The sequence below is a fragment of the Lepidochelys kempii genome, chromosome 16 (genome assembly GCF_965140265.1).
Source record: "Lepidochelys kempii isolate rLepKem1 chromosome 16, rLepKem1.hap2, whole genome shotgun sequence".
NCBI classification, from domain to species: Eukaryota; Metazoa; Chordata; order Testudines; family Cheloniidae; genus Lepidochelys; species Lepidochelys kempii.
In genome coordinates, this window is record NC_133271.1 from 4,280,043 (window position 1) to 4,303,591 (window position 23,549).

A 23,549-nucleotide genomic window follows, 5' to 3' on the forward strand; every position below is an offset into this window, starting at 1 on the left:
CTGAAGATGCAAGCGTCATGTACCTTTCCCCGCCATCCCACGTTGATGTTGGTGAAACGTCCCTTGTGATCCACCAGTGCTTGCAGCACCATTGAAAAGTACCCCTTTCAGTTTATGTACTCACTGCCTTGGTGCTCCAGTGCCAAGATAGGGATATGGGTTCCGTCTATCGCCCCACCACAGTTAGGGAATCCCCATTGCAGCAAAACTATCCACTATGACCTGCACATTTCCCAGGGTCACTACGCTTGATATCAGCAGATCTTTGATTGCGTGGGCTACTTGCATCACAGCAGCCCCCACAGTAGATTTGCCCGCTCCAAATTGAATCCCGACTGACCGGTAGCTGTCTGGCATTGCAAGCTTCCACAGGGCTGTTGCCACTTGCTTGTGAACTGTGAGGGCTGCTCTCATCTTGGTATTCTTGCGCTTCAGAGCAGGGGAAAGCAAGTCACAAAGTTCCATGAAAGTGCCCTTATGCATGCGAAAGTTTCGCAGCCACTGGGAATCGTCGCAGACCCGCAACACTGTGCGGTCCCACCAGTCTGTGCTTGTTTCCCGAGCCCAGAATCGGTGTTCCACGTCATGAACGTACCCAATTGACACCATGATGTGCACATTGCAGGGGCCTGTACTTTGTGAGAAGTCTATGTCCATGTCCTCATCATAGAATCATAGAATATCAGGGTTGGAAGGGAACTCAGGAGGTCCAGTCCAGCCCCCTGCTCCAAGCAGGACCAATCCCCAACTAAATCATCCCAGCCAGGGCTTTGTCAAGCCTGACCTTAAAAATATCTAAGGAAGGAGATTCCACCACCTCCCAGAGTAACACATTCCAGTGTTTCATCACCCTCCTAGTGAAAAAGTTTTTCCTAATATCCAACCTAAACCTCCCCCACTGCAACTTGAGATCATTACTCCTTGTTCTGTCATCAGCTACCACTGAGAACAGTGTAGATCCATCCTCCTTGGAACCCCCTTTCAGGTAGTTGAAAGCAGCTATCAAATCCCCCCTCATTCTTCTCTTCCGCAGACTAAACAATCCCAGTTCCCTCAGCCTCTCCTCATAAGTCATGTGTTCCAGTCCCCTAATCATTTTTGTTGCCCTCTGCTTGACTCTTTCCAATTTTTCCACCTCCTTCTTGTAGTGTGGGGCCCAAAACTGGACACAGTACTCCAGATGAGGCCTCACCAATGTTGAATAGAGGGGAACAATCACGTCTCTCGATCTGCTGGCCGTGCCCGTAAGTATACATCCCAAAATGCCATTGGCCTTCTTGGCAACAAGGGCACACTGTTGACTCATATCCAGCTTCTCATCCACTGTAACCCCTAGGTCCTTTTCTGCAGAACAGCTGCCGAGCCATTCGGTCCCTACTCTGTAGCGGTGCATGGGATTCTTCCGTCCTAAGTGCAGGACTCGGCACTTGTCCTTGTTGAACGTCATCAGATTTCCTTTGGCCCAATCCTCCAATTTGTCTAGGTCCCTCTGTATCCTGTCCCTACCCTCCAGCGTATCTACCACTCCTCCCAGTTTAGTGTCTTCTGCAAACTTGCTGAGGGTGCAATCCACGCCATCCTCCAGATCATTAATGAACATATTGAACAAAACTGGCCCGAGGCCCAACCCTTGGGGCACTCCACTTGATACCGGCTGCCAACTAGACATGGAGCCATTGATCACTACCCGTTGAGCCCGACAATCTAGCCAACTTTCTATCCACCTTACAGTCCATTCATCCAGCCCATACTTCTGTAACTTGCAGGCAAGAATACTGTGGGAGACCGTGTCAAAAGCTTTGCTAAAGTCAAGGAATAACACGTTCACTGCTTTCCCTTCATCCACGGAGCCAGTTATCTCATCATAGAAGGCAATTAGATTAGCCAAGCTTGACTTGCCCTTGGTGAATCCATGCTGACTGTTCCTGATCACTTTCCTTTCCTCTCCTCTCCTCTCCTCTCCTCTCCTCTAAGAGCTTCAGAATTGATTCCTTGAGGACCTGCTGCATGATTTTTCCACGGACTGAGATGAGGCTGACTGGCCTGTAGTTGCCAGGATCCTCCTCCTTCCCTTTTTTAAAGATGGGCACTACAGTAGCCTTTTTCAAGTCGTCCAGGACTTCCCCAGATCGCCATGAGTTTTCAAAGATAATGGCCAATGGCTCTGCAATCACATCCTTTAGCACTCTCGGATGTAGCGCATCCGGCCCCATGCATTTGTGCTCGTCCAGCTTTTCTAAATAGTCCCGAACCACTTCTTCGTTCACAGAGGGCTGGTCACCTCCTCCCCATTCTGTGCTGCCCAGTGCAGTAGTCTGGGAGCTGACCTTGTTTGTGAAGACAGAGGCAAAAAAAGCATTGAGTACATTAGCTTTTTCCACATCCTCTGTCACTAGGTTGCTCCCCTCATTCAGTAAGGGGCCCGCGCTTTCCTTGACTTTCTTCTTGTTGCTAACATACCTGAAGAAACCCTTCTTGTTACTCTTAACATCTTTTGCTAGCTGCAACTCCAGGTGTGGTTTGGCCTTCCTGATTTCACTCTTAGATCCCCAAGCAATATTTTTATACTCTTCCTTGGTCATTTGTCCAGCCTTCCACTTCTTGTAAGCTTCTTTTTTGTGTTTAAGATCAGCAAGGATTTCACTGTTAAGCCAAGCTGGTCGGCTGCCATATTTACTATTCTTTCTACACATTGGGATGGTTTGTCCCTGTAACCTCAATAAGGATTCTTTACAATACAGCCAGCTCTCCTGGACTCCTTTCCCCCCCATGTTATTCTCCCAGGGGATCCTGCCCATCAGTTCCTTGAGGGAGTCAGTCTGCTTTTCTGAAGTTCAGGGTCTGTATTCTGCTGCTCTCCTTTCTTCCCTGTGTCAGTATCCTGAACTCAACCAACTCATGGTCACTGCCTCCCAGGTTCCCATCCACTTTTGCTTCCCCTACTAATTCTTCCCCGTTTGTGACCAGCAGGTCAAGAAGAGCTCTGCCCCTAGTTGGTTCCTCCAGCACTGGCCCCAGGAAATTGTCCCCTACGCTTTCCAAAAACTTCCTGGATTGTCTGTGTACCGCTATATTGCTCTTCCAACAGATATCAGGGTCATTGAAGTTTCCCATGAGAACCAGGGCATGCGATCTAGTAACTTCCATGAGTTGCCGGAAGAAAGCCTCGTCCACTTCATCCCCCTGGTCCGGTGGTCTATAGCAGACTCCCACCACGACATCACCCTTGTTGCTCACACTTCTAAACTTAATCCAGAGACACTCAGGTTTTTCTGCAGTTTCATACCAGAGCTCTGAGCAGTCATACTGCTCCCTTACATACAGTGCAACTCCCCCACTTTTTCTGCCCTGCCTGTCCTTCCTGAACAGTTTATACCCATCCATGACAGTACTCCAGTCATGTGAGTTATTCCACCAAGTCTCTGTTGTTCTAATCACATCATAATTCCTTGACTGTGCCAGGACTTCCAGTTCTCCCTGCTTGTTTCCCAGACTTCGTGCATTTGTGTATAGGCACTTGAGATAACTTGCTGATCGCCCCTCTTTCTCAGTATGAGGCAGGAGCCCTGCCTTCTCGCACTCTCCTGCTTGTGCTTCCTCCCGGTATCCCACTTCCCCACTTACCTGAGGGCTTTGGTCTTCTTGCCCCGGTGAACCTAGTTTAAAGCCCTCCTCACTAGGTTAGCCAGCCTGCTTGCGAAGATGCTCTTCCTTCTCTTCGTTAGGTGGAGCCCGTCTCTGCCTAGCACTCCTCCTTCTTCGAACACCATCCCATGGTCAAAGAATCCAAAGCCGCCTCTCCGACACCACCTGCATAGCCATTCGTTGACTTCCACGATTCGACAGTCTCTACACAGGCCTTTTCCTCCCCGGGGAGGATGGACGAGAAGACCACTTGCGCCTCAAACTCCTTTATCCTTCTTCCCAGAGCCGCGTAGTCCGCAGTGATCCACTCAAGGTCATTCTTGGCAGTATCATTGGTGCCCACGTGGAGAAGCAGGAAGGGGTAACGATCCGAGGGCTTGATGAGTCTCGGCAGTCTCTCCGTCACATCGCGAATCTTAGCTCCTGGCAAGTAGCAGACTTCTCGGTTTTCCCGGTCAGGGCGGCAGATAAATGACTCAGTCCCCCGGAGGAGAGAGTCCCCGACCACCACCACCCGCCTCCTTCTCTTGGGAGTGGTGGTCGTGGAACCCCCATCCCTGGGACAGAACATCTCATGCCTTCCAATCGGTGGAGTCTCCTTCTGTTCCCTTCCCTCAGATGTATCATCTAGTCAACTCTCCGCATTAGTACCTGTGGAGAGAACATGAAAACAGTTGCTTACCTGTATCTGCGTTGCTGGTACATGGACGCTCCCCGTTCTTCTTCTGGAGGTCACATGCTGCCAAATTTCTTCACCGTCCTCCTGTCCCCACTGCGCAGCCTGCTCTGAATCTTCAGAACATTGTGCCCCTAGAAGCATATCCTGATGTCTGTCCAGGAAATCTTCAGTTTCTCTTGTGCAACGCAGGGTCGATACCTGTTGCTCCAGACCTTGAACCTTCTCTTCCAATATGGAGACCAGCTTGCACTTTGTACAGACAAAGTCACTTCTGTCCTGTGGAAGAAAGACAAACATGGCACATCCAGTGCAGGTCACAACAGCTGAACACCCCCCATCCATATTACCTTCCTTCTACGAGCTCACTCAGGAGTTGTAGTAACTACTCAGAGAGTTAGGCAAGATGTAAGCCTCAGCAGGCTCTCCCCAGGCAAACTCCCAGGCAAGCTCCCTCTGTTAGCCGCTCTGCTGTTCACTGCTCAGCTGGTTCGCAGCTGACTGGCTCTTATACAGTCAGGTCCACTCAAGGCTCACCTGGAACAAAGCACTCCCTGTTCACGCTTTTCAAATCACTCTCGTCACTGTGCTGCAGTTGCCACCTCCTCGTCTGATTTCGCTTTTCTTGCAGGTTATGGTTCTGCATATCCTGCTGGATAACGCGCACGGTGTTTATAGTGCTCATAATTGCCGCGGTGATCTGAGCGGGCTCCATGTTCCCAGTGCTATGGCGTCCGCGCTGAAAAAAGGCGCGAAACGATTGTCTGCTGTTGCTCTGAGGGAGGGAGGGGTGACCGACAACTTGGCTTACAGGGAATTAAAATCAACAAAGGGGGTAGCTTTGCATCAGTGAAACAGAATGGCCCCCTCAAGAATAGAACTCAAAACTCTGGGTTTAGCAGGCCGTTGATTTCACAGAGGGAGGGAGGAGAAAATGAATACAAAACAAATCTGGTCTATTTCTTGTTTTGAGCCACTTCATCTATCTTTATACATCTTGCTGGCAGCAGATGGTGAAGTACGACTGCTGGCCATCGTCGTCTCCTGGCTGCTCAACAGAAGACGGTGCAGTAGGACTGCCGGCAGGAATGAATTGCCATGAGACGAAATTTAAAAGGGAAATGACCTGGCTGAGTCACTCCCATGTTTGCCCAGGTGCCCCGACCGACCTCACTGAGGTTGGCTAAAAGAGCACCCTGGAGTACGGCGACAATGGCTACCAGTCATACTGCACTGTCTGCTGCCAAAAGGCAATGAGCTGCTGCGGTGTAGTAATGCAGTACCGCGTCTGCCAGCACCCAGGAGACATACGGTGACGGTGAGCTGAGCAGGCTCCATGCTTGCTGTGGTATGGTGTCTGCACAGATAACCCAGGAAAAAAGGCGTGAAATGATTGTCTGCTGTTGCTTTCACGGAGGGAGGGAGCGAAGGAGGGAAGGGGGGGGCCTGACGATATGTACCCTGAACCACCCGCGACAATGTTTTGCCCCATCAGGCATTGGGATTTCTCCCCAGAATTCCAATGGGCAGCGGAGACTGCGGGAACTGTGGAATAGCTACCTACAGTGCAACACTCCGGAAGTCAACGGTTGCCCCGTTACTGTGGACGCACTCTGCCGACTAAATGCACTTAGAGCATTTGTGTGGGGGGACACACAATCAACTGTATAACGACGCTTTCTACGAAACCGACTTCTATAAATTTGACCTAATTTCGTAGTGTAGACATTGCCTTAGATTTCCAAGAGGCTCAGTCTTTCTCTGTTTATATTGGGCTTTTGGATGACTAGCTTTTCTCATAAAGCATGAGAATCCAATGCATTTGCCCACTTTCCTGACAAACACTGGATTAAAATGGAATAAATTCTATTCTTCCCCAATAATGAAACTTGCACTGGGAGTGGAAAGTGGGGAGGTTTGCGCTAATTCTTAGCTGCTGTGCAGGTTTGTTCCATAGTCTCTACAATCCACAGTGGCTCAAGGAGGAGTGCAGGGATAGAGCTGGTGATGAGCTATGAGGCATCAACTCTACCCAGAACTGTTTTGTACTGTAGTGTCAGGTTTGTGTCTGTTTCATTCTGGTTGGTCCCCTTACGAAACCCACACAGACTCCCTTTATTTGACCCTGGGTTGTGTCTAAGCCCTGAATCTGGATATGCCCCAGGACATGTTCACTATTTTTTGCGGGGTCGAGGAGGGAAAGGGAGATCTGTTAAAATTTTTTTTTTTTTTAAATTTGCTGTTGGCCAGAAAAGGGAGGAACTGCATTGGAAACTGAGACCTTCACTGCTTTATTATAATAATAATAATAATAATTAATAATTTAATGTTAAGAAAGCTTGTAATTCAAAAGCCCAGCATGAACAGAAGCTGACTGAGCCTCTGAATTCTGTTCATTTTGTTTTTTCTTTTGTAGGATTTTGCGTTTTAAGAAGGAGTCTCCAACTCTGCAACCAAAGGAGCCGCCTCCCTCCCTGCTGGAAGCCGATCTAACTGAATTTGATGTGAAGAATTCCCACTTGCCATCAGAAGTCCTGTACATGCTTAAAAATGTCAGGTAAGGTTGAAGTGAAAGATTGAGGCTTGGTCTTGATATGTGCTAAACTGGTGTAAATCAGCAGTAACTCCAGAGAAGTCACCAAGCTTTACGAGTGTGAAATCAGAATGAGGCCTTTTAAGTATGTGGCGTAAGGCTTTTCAGATGGGGAAAAAATAATACTGATTTGCAGTTGCCAAGAAGCATTAGGTAAGGAAAGGAAGAGGGTGGTCCAATGGACTAGGTTTTGGAGTAAAAATGCTGAGCTCTGCTAGGTGGAATAGATTTCTGTTAATGCTCTTTCTGTGCCCTTTGAAACTCTTTTTGCACTTTTTTTCTACATTGCTACGGAAATGTGTAACAAAGGGCAGTTGGACCATTTTAGTGTGTTCCGTGTCAGACTGACAGCTCTGCAGACTTGCCACGAGCAGCAGCACAAATGTACGCACCTTGCTCCGAGAGGGACTGGCTTGAGGGGAGGAGGAGAGTTCACTCTTCATGTTCACTCAGTCTGGCATCTGCATCTCTTTGCTGAGACAGTTAAAGGAGCCAGTTGCCTCCAATTATTTTGCTTGTTATATTTTTTGAGAGGTAATGATAGAAGGTTAGGGTTGGAAGAGAGCTCAAGAGGTCATCTAGTCCAACCCTCTGCTCAAAGCAGGACCGATCCCCAACTAAATCATCCCAGCCAGGGCTTTGTCAAGCTGGGCCTTAAAAACCTTTAAGGATTGAAATTCCACCACCTCCCTAGGTAACCCATTCCAGTGCTTCACCACCCTCCTAGTGAAAAAGTTTTTCCTAATATCCTAGACCTCCCCCACTGCAACTTGAGACCATTACTCCTTGTTCTGTCATCTGGTACCACTGAGAACAGTGGACTTCAGTCCATTAACAGCTAACCTGAGCTAATCCTTTCACTTTATGTAAGTGACTAAACAACCTATGCATCTTTTGTCTCCTCTCTGTAGGTTTGTGGATGTTTTCATGATTTAAAAAACTTTTCCACCATGCCCTTGAAGACTAAATTATAGCAGAGTCTCTGCCTTCCTTGGCCATCTAATAGAGTTACTGTTTGTCACCTAGGCTTTTATCTATGGACAGGTGGCACAATTAGTATGTATTATTCTTGACACATTTTATGGGTCAGTTAAATTCCACTGAAACATGAATTTGTCACGGGAGAATTTTTTTTTTTTTTAAATCTAAATTTAGGGAGATGCCTAGAGAGCCCTTTTCAGTGCTGTGTACTGACAGGAAATGAGGGTAGAGACTGGTGTTTCTGCTTTTGCCTGTGTGATCTTGGTTGTGATGAGAGCCTGCTTGCATGTTCCCTGAAAGGGGTGCTTATCCCAAACTCCCAAATACTCCTGTGAAACTGGCATTTTCCTCCCCCTCTATTCTGACATTTTTCTGGTGAGTTCGCTGTTCTAGTTACATTAGTGAACAGAGGAGTTTTCCGGGTGATTTTCTTCAAGTGTGTGGCTATGTTCCAGGCTTCTAGGGTCACCCAATGAAATTAATAGGCAGCAGGTTTAAAAGAAACAAAAGGAAGTACTTCTTCACACAATGCACAGCCAACCTGTGGAACTCCATGCCAGAGGCTGTTGTGAAGGCCAAGACTGTAACAGGGTTTAAAAAAAGAACTAGATATATTCATGGAGGATAGGCCCCTCAGTGGCTATTAGGCAAGGATGAAAAACAATGATCTGAAGTGTCCCGAGTCTCTGTTTGCTGGAAGCTGGGAATGGGCAACAGGGGATGGATCACTTGATGACTACCTCTTCTGTTGTTCATTCCCTCTGAGGCATCTGGGATTGGTCACTGTCGGAAGACAGGATACTGGGCTAGATGGACCATTGGTATGACCCAGTATGACCCTTCTGATGATCTTCTCCACATTCCCACCTTCGAAGGCCACACATCAACTTTTGGCTGAGGAGGGCAGGTTGTGGATGACTTTTAGCCCATCAGCATCACTCAAAGTGCTGACCAGAGGGCCTTGCTGGAAAGCAATCCCAAATCTTTTCATCCCTGCAAGGATCACACAGTGCTCCTGCTCTTCTGGCTCAGAGAGTTCTGTCCTTCATGTGGCTGCATATGGCATGGGACTTCCAGGTTCCCTCATGGATTCCCACAGTATTGGTACCATGAGGCTTTGCTAGTTTATGGAGGGCTCTCATGCACCACGGCATCTGCAGGTTTCCTTTTGCAGCAGAGACGGTGTCACTGATCCTTTTCTTTCCTGCAGGGTTCTTGGCCATTTTGAGAAGCCTCTCTTCCTGGAGCTGTGCAAGCACATGTTCTTTGTGCAGCTGCATGAAGGCGAATACATCTTCCGTCCTGGGCAGCTGGATAACAGCATCTATGTCGTGCAGGATGGCAAGCTAGACGTTTGCGTTCAAGAAAGTGTAAGAATAAGCCCAGCCACTGACTCCTTTTTTCATAAATCTCTTATTAGAATGGCATATGGCTAGAGATCAACATCTCTGTCATGTGATGACTTGGAACAGGCTGTGTTCGCCCCTGTAAGGCGAGTGTTAAACTTTCTGTCAGACTGTGACTCATTAGGCCAGTGGTTCTCAATAAGGAGTACATGTAGCCCTGGGGATACTCAGAGGTCTTCCAGGGGATACATGAACTCATCTAGATATTTGCCTAGTTTTACAACAGGCTACATAAAAAGCAGTAACGAAGTCAGTATGAACTAAAATTTCATACAGACAATCACTTGTTTATACTGCTTTATAGACTATACACTGAAATGTATAGTAAGCAATTTTCAGTAATAGTGGGCTGTGACACTTTTGTATTTTTATGTCTGATCTTGTAACCAAGTAGTTTTTAAGTGAGGTGTAACTTGGGGATATGGAAGACAAATCGGACTCATAAAAAGGGCCATACTGGGTCAGACCAAAGGTCCATCTGGCCCAGTATCCCATCTTCCAACAGTAACCAATGCCAGGTGCCCTAGGGGGAATGAACAGAACAGGTAATCATCAAGTGATCCATCCCCTGTCGCCCATTCCCAGCTTCTGGCAAACAGGCTAGGGACAACATCCCTGCCCGTCCTGGCTAATAGTCAATGACCATCCTGGCTAATAGCAATACTCCTGAAAGGGGTACAGTAATCTGGAAAGATTGAGAGCCAGTGCATTAGGCAACATGGTCATCAACAACGAGGAGTCTGGTGGCACTTTAAAGACTAACAGATTTATTTGGTCATAAGGTTTCGTGGATAAAAAAACCCCACATCTTCAGATGCATGGAGTAAAAATTGAAGATACAGGATGGTGTTTTCAGGAAGATCACCGATGCATTGTAGTTTCCTCAGGAAGTCGGTGGTGTCTCGAAGATAGGTAAGTACTTGGCACCATGCAAGGCACTGAATTTAGCCGTATGAAGTGGAAATCCATCAACTTAATGAAAAAACTCACACAGATACAGACAGACCTCCTCTTCCCCTCCAAGTGCAAACCGATGGACATCATACCAAATGGACTGAAGGTAAAAAATCCATTGCAATTGACATACTACACTGACTAACACACACTCTCAAAGAAACTGAGGAACCACCTGATCAGCATCCTGTACAGCAAACAGGAGATCAAGAATGAGCTCTCAAAACTGGAGACTCTCATATAAAACATCATTCTGGCCACCATGGATGTAGAAGCTCTTTACACCAACATTCCACATGTGGGAGGACTACAAGCTGTCAGGAACAGTATCCCTGATGAGGCCACGGCACACCTCATGACTGAGCTTTGTGACTTTGTCCTCACCCACAAACATTTCAGATTTGGGGAAAACCTATACCTTCAAGTCAGCGGCACTGCTATGGGTACCCGCATGGCCCCACAGCATGCCAACATTTTTATGGCTGACTTAGAACAATGCTTCCTCAGCTCTCGTCCCCGAGCACTTCTCTACTTGCGCTACATTGATGACATCTTCATCATATGGACCCACGGGAAGGAGGCCCTTGAAGAATTCCACCTGGATTTCAACAATTTCCACCCCACCATCAACCTCAACCTGGACCAGTCAACACAAGAGATCCATTTTGTGGACACTACAGTGCAAGTAAGTGATGGTCACATAAACACCATCCTATACTGGAAACCTACTGACTGCTATACTTACCTACATGCCTCCAGCTTCTATGCAGGAAAGATCAGGAACAGCCAGCATGGATTCACCAAGGGAAGGTCATGCCTGACTAATCTAATCGCCTTTTATGATGAGATTACTGGTTCTGTGGATGAAGGGAAAGCAGTGGATGTATTGTTTCTTGACTTTAGCAAAGCTTTTGACACGGTCTCCCATAGTATTCTTGTCAGCAAGTTAAGGAAGTATGGGCTGGATGAATGCACTATAAGGTGGGTAGAAAGCTGGCTAGATTGTCGGGCTCAACGGGTAGTGATCAATGGCTCCATGTCTAGTTGGCAGCCGGTATCAAGTGGAGTGCCCCAAGGGTCGGTCCTGGGGCCGGTTTTGTTCAATATCTTCATAAATGATCTGGAGGATGGTGTGGATTGCACTCTCAGCAAATTTGCGGATGATACTAAACTGGGAGGAGTGGTAGATACGCTGGAGGGGAGGGATAGGATACAGAAGGACCTAGACAAATTGGAGGATTGAGCCAAAAGGAATCTGATGAGGTTCAATAAGGATAAGTGCAGGGTCCTGCACTTAGGACGGAAGAACCCAATGCACAGCTACAGACTAGGGACCGAATGGCTAGGCAGCAGTTCTGCGGAAAAGGACCTAGGGGTGACAGTGGACGAGAAGCTGGATATGAGTCAGCAGTGTGCCCTTGTTGCCAAGAAGGCCAATGGCATTTTGGGATGTATAAGTAGGGGCATAGCGAGCAGATCGAGGGACGTGATCGTTCCCCTCTATTTGACATTGGTGAGGCCTCATCTGGAGTACTGTGTCCAGTTATGGGCCCCGCACTTCAAGAAGGATGTGGATAAATTGGAGAGAGTCCAGCGAAGGGCAACAAAAATGATTAGGGGACTGGAACACATGAGTTATGAGGAGAGGCGGAGGGAGCTGGGATTGTTTAGCCTGCAGAAGAGAAGAATGACGGGGGATTTGATAGCTGCTTTCAACTACCTGAAAGGGGGTTCCAAAGAATCATAGAATCATAGAATATCAGGGTTGGAAGGGACCCCAGAAGGTCATCTAGTCCAACCCCCTGCTCAAAGCAGGACCAATTCCCAGTTAAATCATCCCAGCCAGGGCTTTGTCAAGCCTGACCTTAAAAACCTCTAAGGAAGGAGATTCTACCACCTCCCTAGGTAACTCATTCCAGTGTTTCACCACCCTCTTAGTGAAAAAGTTTTTCCTAATATCCAATCTAAACCTCCCCCACTGCAACTTGAGACCATTACTCCTCGTTCTGTCATCTGCTACCATTGAGAACAGTCTAGAGCCATCCTCTTTGGAACCCCCTTTCAGGTAAGAGGATGGCTCTAGACTGTTCTCAATGGTAGCAGATGACAGAACGAGGAGTAATGGTCTCAAGTTGCAGTGGGGGAGGTTTAAATTGGATATTAGGAAAAACTTTTTCACTAAGAGGGTGGTGAAACACTGGAATGCGTTACCTAGGGAGGTGGTAGAATCTCCTTCCTTAGAGGTTTTTAAGGTCAGGCTTGACAAAGCCCTGGCTGGGATGATTTAACTGGGAATTGGTCCTGCTTTGAGCAGGGGGTTGGACTAGATGACCTTCTGGGGTCCCTTCCAACCTTGATATTCTATGATTCTATGATCACATGATCCATTGTCTACAGCCAAGCCCTAAGATTTAACCCCATTTGCTCCAGTCCCTCAGACAGAGACAAACACCTACAAGATCTTTATCAAGCATTCTTAAAACTACAATACCCACCTGGGGAAATGAGGAAACAGAATGACAGAGTGAGATAGGTACTCAGAAGTCACCTACTACAGGAGAGGCCCAACAAGGAAAGTAACAGAACACCACTGGCCATCATGTACAGCTCTCAGCTAAAGCCTCTCCAGCACATCATCAACGATCTGCAACCTGTCCTGGAAAACGACCCCCCACTCTCACAAGCCTTGGGAGGCAGGTCAGTTCTCGCTTACAGACAGCCCCCCAATCTGAAGCAAATACTCACCAGCAACTACACACCACATCACAAAAACATTAACCCAGGAGCCCATCCCTGTAACAATCCCCGTTGCCTGTTCTGTCCCCATATCTACTCTAGTGACACCATCATAGGACCGAACCACATCAACCACACCATCAGGGGCTCATTCACCTGCACGTCTACTAATGTGATATATGCCATCATGTGCCAGCAATGCCCCTCTGCCATGTACATTGGCCAAACTGGACATTCTCTACATAAAACAATAAATGGACAGAAATCAGACATCAGGAATGGTAACATACAAAAACCAGTAGGAGAACACTTCCATTTCCCTGGACATTCAATAACAGATTTAAAAGTAGCTATACTTGAACAAAAATACTTCAAAGAGAAATTGCAGAGCTACAATTCATTTGCAAACTTAACACCATTAATTTGGGCTTGAATAGGGGCCTGGGAGTGGCTGGCTCACTACAAAAGCAATTTTCCTTCTCTTGGTATTGACACCTCCTCATCAATTATTGGGGGTGGACCACATCCATCCTGACTGAATTGGCCTTGTCAACACTGGTTCTCCACTTGTAAGGTAACTCCCTTCTCTTCATGTGCCAGTATATCTATGCCTGTATTTGTAATTTTCATTCCCTGCATCTGAGGAAGTCGGGTTTTTTACACACAAAAGCTTATGCCATAATAAATCTGTTAGTCTTTAAGGTGCCACCAGACTCCTCATTGTTTTTGTGGATACAGATTAACACGGCTACTGATACATGGTCATCAACAGTAATTTATTTTTCAATTCATAAAATGCACCTATTGGCATGTCAAAGTGTATGCACAAAAAATAAAATCCATGCGTTACAGCCTAGTGTGACACAATGTCATCTCAATCTCCAGTCTAAAAGAAGTTAATTATACTTTGTGTCGTTTGCCAGCCTTGTGACTTCCATGTCAGCATTTCTAGTGAGAGAGGTACTGTTAATGCTAATCTCTTACCCTTTAATTTGTTTTAACACATGAAGGGAATCAGACCTGTGAAGTAACAGCATTGAAACTAAAACAGGCTACCTTTACTGTGTAGCTGTTCTGTGTGTTGCAATGCTCAGCAACATCACAGCCTTTCAAAGGGGGAAGCAAAGTTTCTGCAAAATGAAGGAAAGAAGAGTTGATGGGATACAGGGAAAGCAGGGCTTTCACTTGCATCTCACCCCATGTAAATCTGAAATGAATTAAAGTAAATAGTGTTGGTGTTGGGTTCCAGTGCCACAGGTTACCTTTGCTTCTGTCACTCACAGTGAAAGTAGCGTTCAAAGCCTTCTCAGAATGGATCAATTCCAGGGGGCACAGGGAGAATCACCCTTGGGGTCTAGTTCTGCTGGGTGAATTCCACCGTTAGGTGGTGCTTAGGTTATCTTGCAATATTAGAATGCGAAAGTTGAACAGCCATGTTTCTGAAGCATGGGCCTGCCTGTATTGGCCCATTTAAACATGGTGATGGAATACGAGCCATTAATCTTCTCCTTCTGTCCATCTGTAGGATGGCACTGAAGTGGTCGTTAAAGAAGTGCTGGCAGGAGACAGTGTCCACAGCCTCCTCAGCATTCTTGATGTTATCACGGTAAGTTCCTATGCGTGGGTGATTTTTCTGACACCTTGCCATATATCAGTGCGCCTGTCAGAGCTATGCAGCCTTGGCACATTAGTGTTACATTTGTCACCTTGATTCTTTCCTGGCATCTCTTTGGGTAGTGCTCCTCTAACCAATTAACAAGCCACATGCCATAATTGAAAAGCTCTCTGAGTGTACATTTGAATTGACTGTTTACGTGTGATTATTTCCTCACCTTTCAGCTGTTGGCCTTTGAACCCCTCCCTGGGTTTCTTTCTTCTAGTTCGTTTAAAGCAAACAGACTGAATTTTGTTTTTCTTTAAGATGTTTGGTTATGTTTCCAGCACTTTAACTCTGGGAGAGGTAGCTACGTGACAGCCATTGAAACTAGGAAGACCCCCTCTCTCCCCTTCCCCTCCTCCGCCCCCCCCACCACTGCTGTAAATTTAGTTCCATGGTATATCAGTGACTAGGGAAAATGTATTTCCCTACATTGGGGGCTCAAATTAAGCCAAGTCTTATATTGCGAGTACCTAATTGGCATGGAGCAAATAGCAGCTACCTTTATTTTTAATTGGAAGGGGTGGCCTGTGCAGAAGACAAGTCCCACCGTGCAGTGCTCCATCTGTAGCTGAGCTGCTTTCTGTGCCAAGGAAGCTGAAGCATTGCATGCTGGAGCCTTTGATACCAGCAGGGTGAATGAATCCCACAGAGGCTGAAGAAGGTGGATGTGGGCCTGGGATCCTGTAGCCTGCAGGCTGCACTTTGACCACCCCATCCTCTCTTACACTTAGCATCATCAGCAGGACACCTGAATAAAACCCCACATCTTGCCATCTTAGGATGTGGGTGCTGTCTACAGTGTATGCATCCTGAAATACCTAGACAGAGCACACATAGTACCAATGATTGTACTGTGCCTGCATGACCTTGAGCAAGTCACCCCATGCCTGCAACTAATGGTGGCAAAGCTAGGATTAGGATCCACAAGCTCCTGGCCTTAGATGGTGTGGCCTATTTAATTACTTAGTCAATTATTTTTATCTACTCTAATTAAAAATAAATCTTTCAGTTTATAACATAGCAATTATACTGTGAAACAAGATAATGACTTTCATCCTTCTTAATGTTGCTCATACTGCCAGTGACCATATATGGGTTGTACCCTCTAACTTGTTTTGCTTATACGCTGATGGACTGGCTGATGAGATACTTTACGCTGATTGAAACAAAATGCATGCTACTAACTAGAATTCCAGGGGGGATTTTCTGGACTATTGTGTGTATTACTACTGCACCTATTTAGGATTTGGTAAATACAAGGTGGTGAATTTGCCTCTTCCAGTAGTGCACAGGCATGTGAGTATTCATTGGAGGGTGTTGGAAGCAGAGGTGGAAACAGAGTTCAGTTGTCAAGCTCTGCTATTAATGATACTTGACCTTGTACCCTGTCTCTCGTGTTTGGGAGTAGCTTTCTATTAAGAGAAGCCACAGACTCTTAAGTTTAAGTGCTGGCGATCCTAACAATCCTGAAAGGTTTTCTGCTCACCACTTTTAGGCTGGGGAGTCCACAGTGCAATGCAGACATAAATATTTCTATTTCCATGGCTCCTACAATCAGCAGTATTCCATTATCTAGGTTTGGGCATGCTTCTCCTGTAAAGTGATGGCATGTCATTCAGGGCAAGCAGACAGGTTGATAAAAAGATTTATATTGTGTAAGTCTCAGTCCTGCTTTCAAATCCCCATTACTGGCTGACCTAGCAGTACCTCCATCTTGCTTACCTCCCTCCAAAACCTGTAATGAAAGCATTTGTCAAAGGGCGTGAACCACAGGGATGCCAGTTGTGTGGCACACCAGCCAACATGCTCTTGGCTAAATAGGAACAATGCTCCTCTAGAAGACTATGATCACTCTGAATGGCAACCACAATCAAATGACAAAACAATACAGCAGTTACAACTGTTACGAAGTTAGAAGTAAGATCTCAATTATTAATGATTTATTCATAGTACAGTAGGGCTGCAGGTGTGCCAGTGGTGCCACACAAACCTACGGGAAGGCTTAGTCCGTATCTAGAAGAGCTTATAACGGAAGCAGATTTTCCACTGGAAAAGCGGCAGGTTATCCTGTTGAACTCACCTGTATGCCTGCCTTTTACAGACTAGGTCCAACCCCTTTGAATTGAGTGGCTGATTTTTGTTCTGTTTTTCCTCTGTTTTGTTCCTTGTTAATTTCACCAAAAGGAGTGGTATGAAACTGGCATCAAAAGACAAGAAGAGAGAAAATGACATTGAGTTAGAAAAGTACAGAGAGACTGATTTATGGCATCCAAAAAAAGTGTTGAATGATACTTGTCAAATTTTTAGCTTTTTTTTTTTTTTTCTCTTAAACTGAAAATCAGAAGCTGAAGTAGGGTTCACAACGATGTCAAACATTTTCCAGCTAATGGATGTCAGCAGGGAGATTTCTTAATGATAGAATATTGGCTAATGCTATAGCAGATTCAGCTGTGAGCTCCCTTGTTTAATTACGAGCTAACTTGTGTAACTAAACAAGGTTGGGCCTGGTCACTGCTTGGATGGGAGACCTGCAAGGAAAGCTCAGGGTGTTGCAGGGCATGGTGACGCTTGTGGCTGTTGCGGAAAAGGTGATAAGAAGGGGCAGGTAGTTCAATTTAGCTGTCACTGTTCCCTCTAACAAACTCAGCTAATGCCTCTGCTGTGGAAGAGAGGCACAGTCTGACTCTGACAAACTACATGTGTTTGGTCGGGAAGGAGAATACTAATGCTTCCCTGCAATGTTCCCGCTAATATTTTCCATCCATGTGTGGAATGAATTTTGTTATGTGCACCATATTGAGGTAATGTGCAGATGTGTGCCACCAGTAGAAACAAAAAAACCTAGATACAATATATATTTAAAAAAAGTTACCATAGGGACAATTATTCCAGCCAGGACAGGTTAGGCATTTTAGAACTTACCACTCAAAGAATTAAATTTAAGCGTAAGAGAAATAAAAATTATGAAATGCATATACCAGTCAAAATAACTAAAATAGCACACTTTGAAAGAAGTAACAAGAACAATAATAATACAAGTATGTGTTGGGAGGTGTGTGTGAGAGAGAGAGATGCGTTTGCCCTTTAAGTACGCTCCCCTTGTTAAGTAGATTGGCACCAACCAGTCTGAAGCCTGCTTGTTCAGACACAGCAGCAGCTGCTCTCTCCGTCCCACTCCCGAGCCCTGTTGTGTTTCCCCCTCCCCTCTCTGTGGAGATGGGGCAAAGAGGAAGAAGGGGGAGGGGGACACCCTGACATCAATATCCCCCCTCCCTCCCTGCTCTGCGCAGCAAGCAGGAGGCTCCTGGGAGCATCTGGCCAGGGGCTCCAAGGGGGAGGGCAGGAGCAGCGTGGCAGTGGGGGGAGGGGCACCTGAAGTGCGCAGCCCATGATAGGCTGCTGGGCGGCCGCGCAGCTGAGGGGGAACTTAGCTTCCCTGCCTGTTCCATCCAATGGAGCCAATGTGGCTTGTCCAGGTGGAGAGTTGCTCTAACCTGAGCCTTAGTGGGAGCACTGCAAGCGTTCTCTTCCATCGCATGTTGTACACCAGGCAGCCTAGGGACCAGCGAGTGCATGGGAGCCTTGGGCCCTGTCCTGTCTGGTGTGTCGGATGCAGAGGCAGAGCAGAGCTGCCACACTATGGCCTGGAGCATTGACTCCCCTCGCTGGTGAGCCGCAGCAGGTCTGATGGTGGAGAAGGCAAGGCAGCTACTGCTTCCCTGCCTTCTCCTGGCTCTTCCCCCTCCCTTCATATTCCCACTCACTCACTCACGTCACCTACATCGCTCTGCTCACAGCCTTCCTTCCCTCCAGTAATAGGGCAGCGTTCTGATGCTTAACAGAGTGTGGCTGACAACATTTCCCATGTCCACTGTCTGTCTTTGACATTCAATTTGGCAATGACAAATTGTAGCAATAACATTAAAGCTTTAAAATGTCCAGCTTGATGGCTTGGCCTGTGTCTGAGAGACTGCACAGCTGAGCTGTGGGGTGAAATTTGAAGGCTGTGTTACACTTATGCTTCAGGATAGAGGAACTCAAGGAAATATGAGGAAAACATAGAAGGGTTTCAGAACAGGAACATCTTAAAGTGTTTCCTCTGCAGAACCAACTATTTCTCGTCTTTAAAAAAAATAAAATAAAAAAATAAAAATTGTACCATGAAGAGTTAAATATCTGGCCAAATTTGGAGGCTAAGTGAAATTTTTAAACGATAAAACAGAAGGATTTTACTGAGGTCACTAACAATGCGTCCAGGGTTAGTAATACTATGAGCCAAGCTATTTCATTCAGAGGTAGCCCACCTACACTCTGGAGCATTTTTCAGGGTTGTTTGTATTTTGAAGGATCTTGTGGTTCTCTTTTTTAAGTGGATTTGCAAAACTGGATCCAAATGACGTTGCTGGCTAAAGTAGTTTTGATTTAATAGGGAAAAAAGCAAACCCTTAAACAGTTTCCAGCTCACAAAGAAGAAGACTGTTAGCAAGGGCCTCCATATAGGTGTGGTGGTGGCAGTGGGGAGCCCTGGAAAGTAAAGTGCGGTGGGAATCCTTCCTTCCAGCAGCATAGAAGTAAGGTAAGACTTTCTCTATAACGTAGCATGAATCCAAAGTTAACATTGGAGGTTCTGTGTTGGAAGCACAAGATGGTCCAGTATAATCCATATTGACTAGTGTAAAAGGTACAAGGTACTTCTGAATTGTGAAGCGAGTCAGGCTCCATGGCCTGCTGATGCTTATGCTTATTCCAAGTATATTGCCTTCAATTTATGTTTGAATCATTTAAACAACCCAGTAATGTTTAAACCTCACTTTGGAAACCAACAAAACTAAGCGGGATCAGTGGAAAAAGGGGTGGCCCTCACACCCTGGGCCAGCACAGATATGTGGCATTAGGGACTGAGATAGAGCTCTGCCTAGTGGGATCCTCTGCCTTGATTTAATTCTCCACGTGGCTTGGGATGGGATATCAAGGGGAACATAAGAATGGCCCTAGTGGGTCAGACCAAGGGTCCATCTAGCCCAGTATCCTGTCTTCTGACAGTGGCCAGTGCCAGGTGCCCCAGAGGGGATGACTAGAACAGGTAATCATCAAGTGATCCATTCCCTGTCACCCATTCCCAGATTCTGGCAAACAGAGGCTAGGGACACTGTTCCTGCCCACCTATCCTCCATGAATGTATCTAGTTCTTTTTTGAAACTTGTTATGGTCTTGGCCTTCACAACATCCTCTGGCAAGGAGTTCCACAGGCTGACTGTGCATTGTGTGAAGAAATACTTCCTTTTATTTGTTTTAAACTGTCTGTCTATTCATTTCTTTTGGTGACCCCTAGTGCTTGTGTTATGAGAAGTAGTAAACAACACTTCCTTATCTACTTTCTCTACACCAGTCCTGATTTTATAGACCTCAATCATATCTCCCCTTAGTCATCTCTTTTCCAAGCTGAAAAGTCCCAGTCTTATTAATATCTCCTCATATGGAAGCCATTCCATACCCCCATTAATTTTTGTTGCCTTTTTCTGAACCTTTTCCAATTCCAGTATATCTTTTTTTGAGATGGGGCGACCACACCTGCACACAGTATTCAAGATGAGGGTGTACCATGGGTTTATATAGAGGCAACATGATATTTTCTGTCCTATTCTCTATCCCTTTCTTAATTATTCCTAGCATTCAGTTTGCTTTTTTGACTACTGCTGCACATTGAGTGGGTGCTTTCGGAGAACTATCTACAATGACTTCAAGATCTCTTTCTTGAGTGGTAACAGCTAATTTAGACCCCATAATTTTATATGTATAGTTGGGATTATGCTTTCCAATGTGCATTACTTTGCATTGATCAACATTAAACTTCATCTGCCATTTTGTTGCCCGTCACCCAGTTTTGAGAGATCCTGTTGCAGCTCTTCGCAGTCTGCCAGGGTCTTAACTATCTTTAGTAATTTTGTGTCATCTGCAAATTTTAGCACCTCGCTGTTTACGCCTTTTTCCAGATCGTTTATGAACATGTTGAATAGTACTGGTCCCAGAACAGACCCCTGGGGGCCACCACTGTTTACCTCTCTCCATTCTGAAAGCTGACCATTTATACCTAATCTTTGTTTCCTATCTTTCAACCAGTTACCAATCCATGAAAGCACCTTCCCTCTTATCTCGTGGCAGCTTACTTTGTGTAAGAGCCTTTGGTGAGGGATCTTGTCAAAGGCTTTCTGAAAATCTAAGTACACTGTATCCACTGGATCACCTTGGTCCACATGCTTTTTGACCGCCTCAAAGAATTCTAGTAGATTGGTGAGGCATGATTTCCCTTTACTAAAACCATGTTGACTCTTCCTCAACAAATTGTGTTCATCTAGATGTCTGACAAAATTGTTGTTTATTATAGTTTTAACCAGTTTGCCCAGTACTGAAGTCAGGCTTACAGGCCTGTAATTGCTGGGATCGCCTCTAGAGCCCTTTTTGAAAAAATTGGCATCACATTAGCTATCCTCCAGTCATCTGGTACAGAAGCTGATTTAAATGATACATTACAGACTACAGGTAGTAGTTTAAACTCCATCCTAATTCAGTCATCCCCTTGCCACCCACTATCCTGATTGCCTCTCTTGATGGAGCGGAGCCCCCTTCTGGTTGGGATGAAAGTGGGAGAGATGCTGGATACCCAGAAAAGGGAAACATTCTGATCCCAGTAATTCAGCAAACAATAATAAACTTCTCCTTACAATGATAGTTTTGTGGCTGCTCTCCAGGGAACGTGCTTATGGACTTATTGATCTTTTTTGTTAATTCTGAAGTATTTTCTCAGTCCTGCATTAGTCCTTTTGTAAACCTTTCCCTAGCAACACAGACTTATCATGTGCTTGTTGTTAATTTTGCTGCTAATTACCCAGTAACCATCAAAGAACAGAATGTTTCCTGGGAGCTGATGGCTCAAGGGGAAACCAGATTAAACCCAGTGAAATGTCTTGTGTCAAGGTGGCTGTTGCCATTGTAAGTTCCAGTTTTTGGTTTTGTTTCTGGTATTTGTGCGTCTGTGCATAGTATCATGTGACTCATGTCTGATACCACTTCAGCCAGTTACCAAGGCATTAACAGTGTTAATGCCTAATACAGTAGCCAGTTAGTACTGTTTTTCAATAGCCAATTTTAGTTATTGATGGGCTCCTGCTAACAGGGAGGAATGGGCTCTCTAGATCCAGCTGTACTGATGATCATGAGTGGAAACTAAGCTGTGATTAGGAAAATTCCTGTTGGAGCATTGATTTAATATTCGCTTAACTAGCGAGAGAGAGACCCTCTGTGTGAGGTTCTGTGGGGACTAGAACCTGGAGCTGCAAGGTGCGGGACGACTGATATCACGCCACTACCTGACAGCTGTGATAAGGCTGTATGCATTATTGTGTAGACCCTATGGAAATAAACACCACCTCAGAAGGCCGGACAGACAGCTTCTCTTGTGGCCGCTGTTTGGTCCAGGTGTGCTATTTAAGCCCATGAGGAGATCCAGGAAGTGTCCATCCAATGAGGTGGACACCCCAGCAGTTGTAGCAATGGGCCTGTCTCTTGGCTCGCCCTTGGACTCATGGCTCCTGACTCCAGCTCTGTCCCTCAGCACTGTTTCTGGCCTCTGAGTACCACTGCTGTGTCCACTAGGCACAAACCCTGGTCATAACAGTCTGTGGCTGTGTGGATATATGTCTTTCTGTGGGGTTCTTTGTTTCCTAGCTGCTCTTAATCTTTTCAGGTATCTTTCATGTAACTTGACTTGTATGTGCCATAATGGCTGATGACTGATCATGCTGTTGAATCACTCACTCAGCTCACTGTATCATATGAACAAAACCCTTAATTTAATGCCAGGCTCTAGCAATCAGTCTCTCTTGATCTGTTCATTAATTTTACAGCATGTGGAGATGAGGCCCTATCCTAATGTCAGCAGATTTACTAATAGTTAAATGGTGATAAGAATAGATTTTTATTAACTAAGTGAAGTAGGAATGAAAAAATTAAGTAATGATTCATGAGCTGAAAATGTATTGTGTACTGAGCAGGTCATGAATAATTGACTGTTTTTTAGAATCTATCTACATACCCTTTTCTCTTGCTAATCAAATATTAACACTTAGATGGGTGGCATTTTCCAGACTGCTAGTCCAATGCATATTTTACATAGTGCCACATTTGTCCTGATCCCAATGGGCTTGACAAACTACATATGCATACCACCAAAATGTAGCTGGCTTTTGGGGAGAGGACAGACCACAGTATACTGTAAAACAGTGAGCAAGAGAGGAATTACTAGCCACGGGCAAATCCCTACTGTAATCAAAAAGTGCTATGCTACTGTTCACACTGGATACAAGGATTATCTTTTCAGGTCTCTCTGAAAGATTCTCTCTTGCCTGCCCCCACTCCACTTATGCTCATTAAACCACATGACACTCATTTTATCTAAGAAGGTTGAAAAGATGAGTCAACCCTGCTGAGGTTTGAACCTGTGGTTACAAATAATTGTTCTGGGTACTTTTTGAAGTCTCAGGTTTATACTGCAAAATTGCCTATTTTTCATACACATAAATAAATATGGTAGCAGAAAAGTTATTGACAAAGATAGGAGTAGTTAACATTCCACAAGAATGACTTAGAGAAGGGTGAGAAATCTGATGAGGGTTGGAGCAGAGGGTGGCTGTGTCACGGAGTCACCGGGCAGTGCTCTGGAACTACTCCTGACGAAGGCCTTGGAGCATTCAGCATTCGCTTTTCACACTGTGTGCTGCAGGAGGTCATCTAGTCCAACCCCCTGCCCAAAGCAGGACCAATCCCCAATTTTTGCCCCAGATCCCTAAATGGCCCCCTTAAGGATTGAACTCACAACCCTGGGTTTAGCAAGTCAATGCT

At 45.7% G+C, this 23,549-nt stretch overlaps 1 protein-coding gene across 12 annotated transcripts in view; it reads left to right on the plus strand.

The window, feature by feature from the left end:
• The window catches only part of PNPLA7 (patatin like domain 7, lysophospholipase), a 439,100-nt gene that overhangs the window by 47,985 nt on the left and 367,566 nt on the right, over positions 1 to 23,549 (plus strand). For all 12 annotated transcript variants that reach the window (XR_012155226.1, XR_012155225.1, XM_073314045.1 and 9 more), the window contains 3 exons: positions 6,738 to 6,878; positions 9,106 to 9,265; positions 14,517 to 14,597. Coding sequence is in view for 10 of the 12 variants with exons in the window: in XM_073314045.1 (XP_073170146.1) it covers positions 6,738 to 6,878; positions 9,106 to 9,265; positions 14,517 to 14,597 (382 nt within the window). In the remaining 2 variants the exon portion in view is untranslated. The remainder of the gene's footprint in view (positions 1 to 6,737; positions 6,879 to 9,105; positions 9,266 to 14,516; positions 14,598 to 23,549) is intronic.